The sequence below is a fragment of the Mytilus trossulus genome, chromosome 11 (assembly GCF_036588685.1).
Source record: "Mytilus trossulus isolate FHL-02 chromosome 11, PNRI_Mtr1.1.1.hap1, whole genome shotgun sequence".
In the NCBI taxonomy this organism is placed as follows: Eukaryota; Metazoa; Mollusca; class Bivalvia; order Mytilida; family Mytilidae; genus Mytilus; species Mytilus trossulus.
This window is the reverse complement of record NC_086383.1, coordinates 46,777,359-46,789,648: the sequence shown is the minus strand read 5'-3', so window position 1 is coordinate 46,789,648 and position 12,290 is coordinate 46,777,359. Positions and strand designations below refer to the sequence as shown.

Sequence of the window (12,290 nt, the reverse complement as noted above, 5' to 3'; positions counted from 1 at the left end):
AGTGGGGCATCCGTGTACTGTGGACACATTCTTGTTAATAACTTAATATGTGAGCCTATATATAATATATATATCTTTAAAATTTCAGGATCTGTATAACTGTTGAGAACTACGAATTAAAAAAGCAGTCAACTTTTTCTATAAGTGATGCATTTTATTTAAAAACATTTTCTTTTCTAAATTATTCATTGACTGTTACATGTGAACTTGGGCACATTTGAATAAAGAGAAAATATCCTTTGATGTCTCAAAAATTAACAGTTATGTTCCTGTACATGCAAATTTCTCGAAACTATCATGGGGAATATTGTATTTTATTTGTAACAGAAATTCATTTTGTGTACTCACAATGAAATTGATCACAAATGAACATAATGGATGTTAACAATACTATTTTTTTTTCAAATATCGTTTATTAAAGTGTATACACAGAGAGATACACAGTATCCTGGAATACAGAGTGAGATTCACATTGATATATATGCACTATCAACATGTTTGTGATGCTGACAATTATTTTTGTTATTCTTTATGTCAGAAGAAGAATTTCCAACAAAATTTAGAAAGCAAGAGCCAAAAACTGAAACCAAAAGAACAGTTGAAGTAAGTACGGGAAACTTGATTGATGTAATTTGAATCATCTGTTTATGTATCCAAAGATGTTACCAGCTAAATATTAAAACATCATCTTTAACATTTTTTTGAATGACAAATATTACATGTTTATCTTTCATGACAAAGTTTTAAATGTTAATCATTATTTTAACAGATATAAGAGGTGCAGCATGTCATTTTTCATTACTGTACATATATGTTCTGATCATCAGAATTATAAATAAGAAGTTAAGGTAGTTCATCTTGAATTGTACAATCACAGTAAATAATCTGTTTAGTTCTTTGCCCAAGAATTAAAGTCACTTATCAGGTCAAGTTTTAGCTCACCTTGCCCACAGGTCAAAATGAGCTTTCCTTTTAACTTGTGGTCCTCCATCTATTTACTTTTACAAAAATCTTCTCTGAAACTATTGAGCCAAATTTAACCAATCTTGGCCAGAATCATAGTTGAGGTATGTAAAAACTGTGTCCAAAAACCCTGCCTGCCAACCAAGATGGCAAATATAGCAAAGATAGAACAATTGTCTGTGTACATCAAAACTGTAAGATGATTTCTAATACTGTGAAAGTACTTTTATTCGTGGGGTACCAATTTTTGTGGTTTTCGTGGATGACTTAATACACGAATTAAATTGTCAAACGAAATAAAACAACTAATGTCCAAATCAAAACATGGAAAGATCCCAATGTAGGTTTGACTACTGATATGGTCTAGAGAATATATTGAATAACGCCAAATCTGAGAATACTATAATAATAGTCGCAGGGCAAACGCATTATGAACTGCAATTGCATCCATATACTCATTTAACCTTTAATAACCCTAAATGTACAATTTTTGATCTTTTAATTCTCATAAAAAATATTTTTGATCGATGAAAGTCAGATTTCCGGTATTAATATGCTTGTATGAAAAAGTGTTCATTTTGTATCCTCAAGGTTCTCGTACATGTGGAAAATAATAATTTCATGCTGGGCTTAAGAATTATTTTTTTCAATTCAACATACGATTTTAGCATTTGTTTATGTTACTGTTTTCTTTAGGTGACATATTTATGACCTTTAACACCTTTGATGGTATGTAATCTGTCAATCACCTTATTTTTGGTTAATTAGTGTTATCACTACGATTTACAAATGTTTACTTTGCAATTTCCTTCAATCAAGATTATTTGTAACCTTCGTTTCTAAAGGCTTCAATTTCCATTTTTTTTAGAAAACTAAAATCCACGAATTTAAAAACCCACGAACATGTAAATATTACTCAAACCACGAAAAATTGATACCCACGAGTTAAAGTACTTTCAAAGTAGGAGATATTTTCCCTCAAAAGTTAGGTTGATTTTCTAGGCACTGTATACATATGCTAAGGCCTGGTATTTCTTATTCATAAGAAATCCGATGGACAAGGTATAATTTGCAGTTGTCACTACACACAGACAGACATATACATATATTTATTTACAGTGATTGTATGCTTCTAAAAATAGATTAGCATCCTGCAATTATACTGAAGAGATGAGTAGATGATCATTTCTATACACTAAAAATAAATACTTCGTGTATTGTATCAGAGATCCTTGTTTAATTCCTACATGCAGGAAACACCTCCCGAAACGAAAGCTTATTATCTTTATAAGCTAGAGTTAGAGGAGGGGATAAGGTCTCTGCACAATGCTAGGCGGTGTTGTCGTAGAAGTTAGAAAAAAAAGTACAGGTTCCAGCCCTGGCGCCGGGGAGGAAGTTACGACTCAAATCTACTCTAACATCGTTAGGTTAATTTTCTAGGCACTTTATATTAATAATTTTAATAGATTTATAATACATACATGTATATATATGAACTTAGAAAAGCAAAAATGATCAGCAGACAAGGTTTGAAATTAAGACAAATAGAGGAAATCTTCTGACAAATCTTTATTAGAGTTGATTGCCCTTTAATGTTGATTTTCACCTCTTTTTTGTATTTTGCCTTTTAGGATAAAAAATGACAATCACAAAAAATCCTCAGAAAGGCATGATCTACTAACAAGCAGTTAGCAGACTGTCAATCTTTATAGGAGTGATTGCCTTTCAATGAGGATTTATTTTGTTACCCTCATTTGTGATTTTTGAGAAAAATTAAACAGACTAAATGATCAGTACAACAAGATCACCAAAACAGATTTTTGTCATGATCTCTATTCTTGTCTACAATGTTGGAAAGTGTTCTTTGTAGAATATGCACTAGATCAAGGTTAACAACACAAGCCTCTAGTTTTGAAACCAATTAAGCTCACATAAGTCAGTATAATACTGTAAAAGGCCAAATATTTATTTTTATGTGATTGTTTGATTGCTATATACTAGATATCATTTTTCCTTTCAATACTCGTATATTTCCAGGTTGAAAAAAGAGAAAATCAAACAACAGAATTTACAATGGTTGATCCAAAGGAATACGGCATTGAAATTGAGGAAGAGGAATTTAAATTTGGTAAGCAATTTCTTAAGATTTGAGTTAAAACATAAGCATAAGACTACTATGATGATTTTAGATCTGTAATGTTTTGATAAAGCAATGTTATTTGCAGTCATACCACATCTCCAGACTCAGTCTTCTTATTTCCATATTAAGTGTTTCGAATAGTTTTTGTTACACAAACATTTAAACTGTCATTATTATTTCATCAAAGCTATATGCAAAAGTTGATGTTGATATCTTTTCAGCTTTAAAAAAAATGTATTATCTTAATACCTTGATAAAACGGGTTGTTCATTCTTATAGACTTACAACAACTTTTCTACAGTCCATAATTGTATATTGTCAACCTTTTGAAATGCATATTATTCTTGCCAGATTTTTGTCTCGCTTGACGAGTCAAAAAAGCGAAACTTGGGTATGCACTTGACGGCTTTGGCAATGAGGTCAGCGTCAACAAAGCTTGTTTATGGTGAATTTTATTTGGTATGCAGTTGTCTAAGCATTTGCACATCTCATTTGATTTCTGTGGTGATTATTTGGCCTTGTCCCCTCAGTTATAGTCTATTGACTTTGAAACTTATGCTCATTTTACATGTATTAGTTTGTGATTAGGTCATGATCTGTTTATGGGGAACAACTAGTAATGATATTTGGTATGCAGTGGTATAAGTACATCTCATTTACATGGATATTGTTTAGCCATGTACCTCAGTCATGGTTCATTGACTTTGAATTTTTGCCTAACTTATGTAACATGTTATAATTAAAGTATTGATATTTCAATTTCAACATTTGATTTGAGCTTCACTGATGAGTCTTATGTCTTCGAAACGCGCGTCTGGCGTACTTAATTATAATCCTGGTACTTTTGATAACTATTGCATTATCAAAATTACAAAAATACAAGACATGTCTTACAGTTTATTATGAAATTTATATCCAGTTCAATTTCAGAAATGTCTGACACAAGTTTGAACTTCATCACTACATAATTATTTTTACCTTGGTTATGCCCCTTGGGAATTGAATAAGGAATCTTATCTCAAGCTTACATATCTTGTATGTTATCTATGTAAAAGTATAAATATATTAGAATTTCTGTCCTTGGACGATAACACTTGTGTAACATGTGTGATGGTGGCTACATTGGAATTCGGTTCCTTTTTTGATTGATGGATTCTATTTGCTATCAATATAAAATGGTTTTATTTTTAAATATGTGAAACACTAAAAATATATAAGTTTGTGATTTTTGTGTGATTGACATAGGTTGATTCATTTTCATAATTTCTTTAAACAAAATCAATTTCGATATTAATGCAGTTTTTTGGGCACCTTCTTTGAATAACTATGCTATTCAACTGTGAATTAAATATTTAGAATTTAAAGTATTATTTTATGTCTACCATGAGGAAAGTTTAATTAAAAATCAAAAGTAGATTTTACGAAAAACTCTGTCAAAAATATGAAGATGAGACTTTTCAATGATAAAAATATCAAAAATGCATTAAATATGTAGGCAAGATTTTTCACAGGATCATTAATTGTCCTTCCTATAATACTCTTGTAATTTAGAACCACCACAAAGAGATGATACATTACCAGACCTACGTAGACTGATGGACTCATTAGAGGATGGCCAAACCGACTTGGAGGCAAAAGACGACCCTCCAGCACTTTTTACAGGACCAACACACATACCAAGTTATACCAAGATTTCAGGTAAGAAAACGAAAAGATTACCAGAGTAACTTACAAACCAAGTTATATTAAGATTTCAGGTGAGAAAATGCAAATAAAATTGAGAATGGAAATGGGGAATGTGTCAAAGAGATAACAACCCAACCATAGAACAGACAACAGCAGAAGGTCCGACACCAATAGGTCTTCAATGTAGTGAGAAATTCCTGTACCCAAAGGCATCCTGCAGCTGACCCCTAAACAAATATAAATACTAGTTCAGTGATAATGGACGTCATACTAAACTCCAAATTATACATACATAAAATTAAAATTCATGCAAGACTAACATTGTTAGCAAAAGTCTATTAGACCAAAACACATGCAGAGCTGTGTATTTGCATGATTGACCAATAAAAACAATCAAAAACCAAGTTCATTTGTCAACTTTTTAAAAGTGTTAAAAAAACCTTATAATGCAAAGGAGAACCAAATTAAATATCAAACCTATGTGATCTTGACCTTTCTTGCCTCTGCTCTGTCTTACCAAAATTTTACAAAATTGTTGTCATGTAAATTTTTTTTTTTTTGTAACTTGGGGAAGTAGGGGCATTAAGGCCTGGATTTGGCCCACAAAAATTAAATGTTTGATATCTATTTCAAATTGGCTCATTATGTTGAGAAATGCATAGGTTCAAGAAATATAAAAGAAAAACATCAAAATTTTTACCTGATGACGTCACAATTACGTCATAATATGTACTAATTGAAAGAAAACGATGAAAAATAGATTTTATGCAGTTTTCCATCTATATTTCTGTCATGGAAACATCGTGCACAGGCAAGAAACAACAAAATAATTTGACAGAAGCTTTATTATTAATATTGACATGATCCCACCAAATAAAAAGTTTCTCTGGTGCGCACATACTTTTTCAATCTAAAATATGCATAACATTTGATGAATAACAAGGAAAATCATGAAATTTTACAAAATATGCAAAATAAATCATGAATTGTTGCCATGGAAACTTGTTCAATGTTAATTTTTGTTTTGTTTTGTTTCTCTGAGTACCTTGTACTGTAGTACGGTTTTCAGTTATTTAAGAATACATATGAAAACTTTTAAATTTGCAGTTATTTTGGGGCCAAATAAGGGCCTTATCGCCCCTACTCCTTTACTTTCTTTCTAAAATTAGAGCAATTAATCAAAAAGCTGTATCTGCTGGAATTTCTAAATTGTTTGACCCTTTCTCAAATTTTGTATCGCTAGTGAAACCAGAGGCACTAGTTGATAAAATGTCCTTCGCCTGACCACAAGATGAGTCAAAGAAGGAGGAATAAAGCATAGTTCACGCTCAAATTGTATAGTGTATTGAATAGTATGACAACAAACCAGGTGCCTGTGGCACAGTTACCATCTCAGTGGCCTGTTTGTACATTCCTGCATTTGTGTGAGGGATTTTGGTTCAAAGCCCATCCAGTTAAACCAAAGACTTGAAAATGGAATTTGATTCATTCTTGCTTAGTAATAGGCAATAAGCAAGGAAAGCAAAGAACGTTGGAATGGATGAGGCAATGAAAACAAATATTTCACACAAATATATAAAAAATAATTTGTAAAAACCCAACTTAGTAAATCTTATCAAGAACACTAGTACTGCTTAATCTAGCATAGAACCAATTATGATCAGTAAAGTATGCTAGTTATTTCAGTGTATGCACCCTTGTTTTCATATATTTTACAAACTTTTTACTTTAAACTATAAGAATCATTTAAACTAAATTGTATTAGAAAAAATAAAACATTTGTGTTAATCAGTTTGTTTTCATAGCTCATTTTAAGATTGTATAGTCTAGTTAATGCTTTGAATTTTGCATGAATTTTGATAAAAGTTTCTATTTTTCAGAATTAAAACTAGAGATTGAGAAGTGTGAGTTAGATCCATATCTGGATCATTTTGAAGAAGGTGTTAAAGATGAAGTAGTAATGCTTGGTCAGATTTCTCTTGAAGAAGTCCAAGAAGAAGAAAAACGACTCAGAGATGAACATATAGAGTTAGTAGTTCTGGTCTTTATAAAATCAATTGGATTCATTAAAGTAATCCCACTCGAATGCTTCACATTTGAAAATTCTGATTCTCCTCAAAGTTATGAAGATTAGCTTTTGTGAATGAAATAATGTAAGTGAAGAGAATTTTTCATCAGCTTTAGGTCAATGATACTTTAAACCAAATTATTTTACTATTTAGCCCATTCAATCCCTTGTTGCAGTGATTTAATTTCAGGATTTTGAAATTAGCCTGAACTAAGTATTTGCATGAGGAACGATTTAGGGTGGTACCTAACACTACAGAGAGATAACTCTGTAAAGTCAGCTAAACGTTTTAATTACGTTGTGTTGTAAAGTGAATAATAAGCTTTTCAAAGACCAAAATTGGTGTTTTTCAAACTGCTATATAACCAGTGTTATTTTTCTTACAAAATGGTTGGTTCAAAAGTTTTGAACTTTTTACATTTTGTTAAAGGGTCAAAGTAAATACTTTGTCAAAATTTTAACAAAATTAAACTAGCCAAATTAATTGTCAAAATTTTAACAAAATTAAACTAGCCAAATTAATTTTAGTGAAAGTGTTAGATACCACCCTAAGTAAAAATATTCATGATGATTTATAGTCATTATTTTTTCTACTCTGTAAAGTCACAAAAAATAAATCACCTGCCAAAATAAGTTTACAGTATTTTCAATGAAACCAGGTGGCAAAACGGGTGTTCAAACTAAATATACATTTTTAATTGTCACCAGCTACAAAATAGAGATGTCAGTTAAAGCTGGTTAATATTACATTGAATAAACTTATAGATACCTTGATCAAGAGGCAAAAAGAAAGCGAGACCTGCAAGAAGAGGTGTTACAACGTGAAGAAGAAGCTAAGAAAAGATTAGCTTTACTTACCAAACAGAAGAGAGATGACATCGCTAGGAGAGAGGTAATTAACTGTAATTCTGTTGTAACTTTTGATCTTTATTTTACTTTATTGCTTTGAACCACATTATTACCATCAATTAAAGTTAACATTAGAGCAGATAAGGAAATAAAATGGTAGTGGATGTTAATTTGACAGATAAGGTTCCTCAGTTACAAGCCATTGCAAGAGTTTTTTTTTATATTTACAGGAGATACTGAGACAAAAGGAGAAATTGTTGATGGATAGACTACACAGAGCCTATAGAAGAGCTGAAAGTCAACTTATCAGTACTCTAGAGAGTCGTAAAGGGGAAGTCAAAGTTAGTTCATAACACAATGACAAATTAATGATAGGGATGGTGTCTCTATTTTAAAATCTATTAATTTATTAATTTATCAGGAACATTCTACAGTGGTAGTATTTTACATTAATTTTTATTTTCTAGTCACAACCTGCCTTAATTGAATAAAAACTGCCAGAATAAGGTTTATCTGACATTTTTGAGCAACTGTCTTGTCCAGCAAGATAATTTGAAAATTTATTGCTGCATGTAATATTATTCATCGACCAATATTGCCCCATAAAATGTAGGATTACTTTTTAGAACAAGTACAAATTTGGATGGGCTGAAAGAGGTTTGATCTTCCTTACGATTAGCCCTTAAAAGATTTTACAGTTATGTGATAATAGATAAAAGTACATACTGATTTGAAAAGTCCAAAAAGTACAGTACAGGTAGGGACTTATTTTTATGGAAGCCTTAATCCGTCTAGATGTCAGACTGGTCGGACAGTTGTCCCAGAGTAATAAACACCTGCTGTGCAATATCCAAGTGGAAGGTCGTAAATCAATCTGTACCAGCTTGATTAGAATTAAATTTTACCTGTACAGATATATTTGTATTTATGGAGAATAGATAAATGTAAAATATTGTTTTGTATTCAAAGAGAAAGAATTTAAATTAAAATTAAATATAAGAATATAAATTAAAAATTGAATATTTAGAATTAAAATTAAAATTGAATATCATGAATGTGGGATTTTTTTTTTTTATAATTTGAAAATGAAATAAAGACGATTTATAACAATATATTGTGTTGCCAATTATTATAATAGTTTTGTGCCAATAAACTATTTTGTATTTGCATTTGCATTTGTAAACCGTAAATATTTCATCTAATTCAAAATAATAAGCCTAATAACAACCAAGACTGTTTTCAATCGAAGTTTAAATCAAATTGTTGAGACATCAATCCCGTAAATTATACGAGTTTTCATTGATGGTTATATTATTTCCCCCTTTTAACGTCCTGTTCTTATTATTAGAAACACAATTTTAAGTATAAGGCCAACATATCGTATTTATAAAATATGTATAGGCATTGTGAATAAAGTTATTTTCCTTTTGATACAACTTTCCCCGTCGGAGCCTCTACATCAATTCACACCTGTCAATCATTTCTCGCAAGTAAAACATTTTGGTCAGACAGATCACTCGTGCTTTCTATTTTGACATATTTCCCGTTAATCTCTTTGAAAGTCAAACAATTGGTTGCTTTAAATACGATATTTGTAACGCCGTGATCATATTTCGATTCCTATTTTTTATTTAACAAAAAATTGTTGACAATCGAAATATTGCCTTCTATTTTCATGTCTCAGTCGACTCTTTTATGAAAATCGCTGGTGTTTTTATTATAAATATATTTTACGAATCGATACACGAAAATCAAAATTTAACCTTATATAGTTTATTGAATAAATGCACATTTATACCCCAATGGGGTTGAAGGTTAATCGTACTATTCATGATCAGCTGTCTTTACTTTTTCGTCGTACTTCTAGTCATTCTATAGCTCGCGCAGTGCAGTCCGTAAGAATTTTTAAATCGATGTTGTCCGAAGTTTAAAGGAGTTCTCCAAAGTAGAATATTTAAATGGGAATCCGGGAAATGACTGTTAAAAATAAAACAAAAAATAGTTAAAAGAAGACTAAATCTTGTTTTGATTTTACATATATGTAAATCGATTAAATTTCTATTCTGGTCAATCGATCAAGAGCCTCAAAACTAACGCACAATACTGTCAATCATTCCACATCAAATTTAATCATGAATGGATTTTCCCACGGTCGTTCAGTAAGGTCACCTGAGTTTACTGTAACGACATTTCCCGCCATATAAGAATCTCGTGCAGTGGACAAAATCGATCTTTAACATCTTTCATTAGCATTCAATAATATTGTGAGTGGAGTCAAGTTTATAAAGTTCAACCACGTGCACACGCTGTTGATCACTAATATGTGTATCATGCAATTATCTTTTCACGGCAAATTTTTCTTAACAAATTGCTGTTAAAAATATATAACATACAAGTTTCCTTTTTTACATGGATTGTGCGTAAATTAATATTACGCAATTAATTTAAGTTCGGGATTTCGGGATTAACACTTCGGGATCTGGGAATTCTTTTTTTCTCGATGTCGGGATTTTGATTTATTTAAATTCGGGACCTTGGGACTTCGTGTTTTAAGCCCGGGATTTCGAGATCCGGACCCTATTTACCCCCTACCCCCAAATGCAGATCAATTATATAAATTTAACATAATGAACAAACACGGAAATCTTAAAATAAACTTATGTCCGGGAAGAATCAATATCTTCTTCTAGTGTTATTATTTGCGTTATATTTTATTGATACATCTCCTACTTTGAAGTTTTGGACAATAAATTGTTTACAGTAAAAAGTAAAAACTACAAAGAATCAGCAAGCTACTAAATAATATACAAGTATTGCTCACTGTAATTATTTTTTATATCTCGGAACTGACCCAACACAGACGGAATTGAATATTAAATACATATTATAGAAATATTTTGCATGTGGCCGCGTCAAACTAACCATGGAGACAGCATTCTGCTAATGGATTTACGAGTAAAACAAAAATAACCGTAAGCTTCCAGAAATAGAATACATGTAAAAATATTTATGTTTGAAATTTTATGCAAACAAATAAGAAACAGATACACAAAAAAAACCCCAAAAAAACAAGAAATAAACAAGAAAGAACATAGAACAAAAATAATTTTGAGGAACACAATTAGAAAATAAATAGCAGTTGAAATATAAAAACCATAATTAAAAAAATAGGCTTTATTAAAACAAAGTTTTCTCCAGTACTTCACCTGTAAAAATATTTTATGTCAAAAACGATGTAATCAATAAAGTGACTGAGAGGTTAAAATTACAGGTAACCTGATTCTGAAATCAGTGAACCGTAATTCTAGCAGCACGGATTAAGATGAAAGGACAAATATATTGCCAATCACACCTGGATTTGTTGATTAATGACCATACTACCTACCATAAAAATGTCCGATTATTGATATCCGACTAGACGGATTAAGACATCCATAAAAATAAGTCCCTACCCGTACTGTACCATATTTTTTATGTAAAATTATTGTAAAAAAATTACAAATATTTTCCACAGAATTTTTAAAAATCCACATTTTATGGAAAAACCTAAATTACAGCTATAACTATGGTATTTATTTGTTCAATGTCATTTATCTACTGTGATATATATTTATAGACATTTTATGGTGATTTAATGCTGGCAGATGGCACGTATGGTGGGAGTAAAGGTCGAAGGTGGAAGGTTGACTGGGACAAAACCCCACAACCTATTCAAGTGAAACTAAAATGTCTGAGAGGTGTTAGAGAGAAGCTTCCAGGTTAGTGGCAAAAGATATCAAAGTTAGAATGTGTATTACATATTAATGTTCCATCTACAACTGTATGGATGTATTATGTTTGCCAGTCTATGCATCAATAAATTTTTCCATAGCAGAAAAGAAAATTATGTGTTGTGAAAAAAAGTTACTGCATTCAACCAAACACCGTCATAATAGTTTGTTTTACTGAATTTCAGGTGGAAGGTATGTGTTAATGGTTTCCCTTTACAACAGACTTGGAGGTCATGTTTTAAGATGGTCAAAGTTGAAAGGCCAGATGTGGGGAGCTGCAACCCTCCCCATAGATCATGATGGACAGTTCTATAATGTGGAAATGAAGGTAATTATTCCCATTGATTCAAATGGAGTTGACACCTTACAGTTAATTCAGAAATTATTGCAAGCATTTATAAATGCGATTTTGTCAATTTCAGAGTTCTTGATAAGTGTCGGTCCTAGGGATTTGACCACCAAATTTTTGGGAAGGACAACTTTGGTAAATTGCAATAATGGTGAGGATATTACAGTATTTGTTTGTCATCTTGTTTACTATTGATATTATATGCTCAGTAGTCAGTGCTCTAGAAAAGCTTTATTATATTTTGATATTTATTTTCTTTCATTATTGTATTGTACAATATTCACTAAACCAAAGGCATCAACCCATTCCTAGTGGATAAATTTTCTGTAATGACGGCATCAAACATAATAACACGTATAGGCTGGCATGCACCAGACGTAAAGAGAAAATTGACAAAGTCTGTATACGCTTGTTGCACATCATAGGAACGCTCAGCATCATTAAATGTGTGTTGCATAAGTTTGA

General features: G+C 31.2%; 1 protein-coding gene across 2 annotated transcripts in view; it reads left to right on the top strand.

The window, feature by feature from the left end:
• The window catches only part of LOC134691212 (uncharacterized), a 37,674-nt gene that overhangs the window by 10,072 nt on the left and 15,312 nt on the right, over window positions 1-12,290 (top strand). For both annotated transcript variants that reach the window (XM_063551560.1, XM_063551561.1), the window contains exons 4-11: window positions 539-603; window positions 3,001-3,091; window positions 4,655-4,801; window positions 6,670-6,817; window positions 7,623-7,749; window positions 7,937-8,047; window positions 11,323-11,464; window positions 11,662-11,804. In XM_063551560.1, the coding sequence (XP_063407630.1) occupies window positions 539-603; window positions 3,001-3,091; window positions 4,655-4,801; window positions 6,670-6,817; window positions 7,623-7,749; window positions 7,937-8,047; window positions 11,323-11,464; window positions 11,662-11,804 (974 nt within the window). The remainder of the gene's footprint in view (window positions 1-538; window positions 604-3,000; window positions 3,092-4,654; window positions 4,802-6,669; window positions 6,818-7,622; window positions 7,750-7,936; window positions 8,048-11,322; window positions 11,465-11,661; window positions 11,805-12,290) is intronic.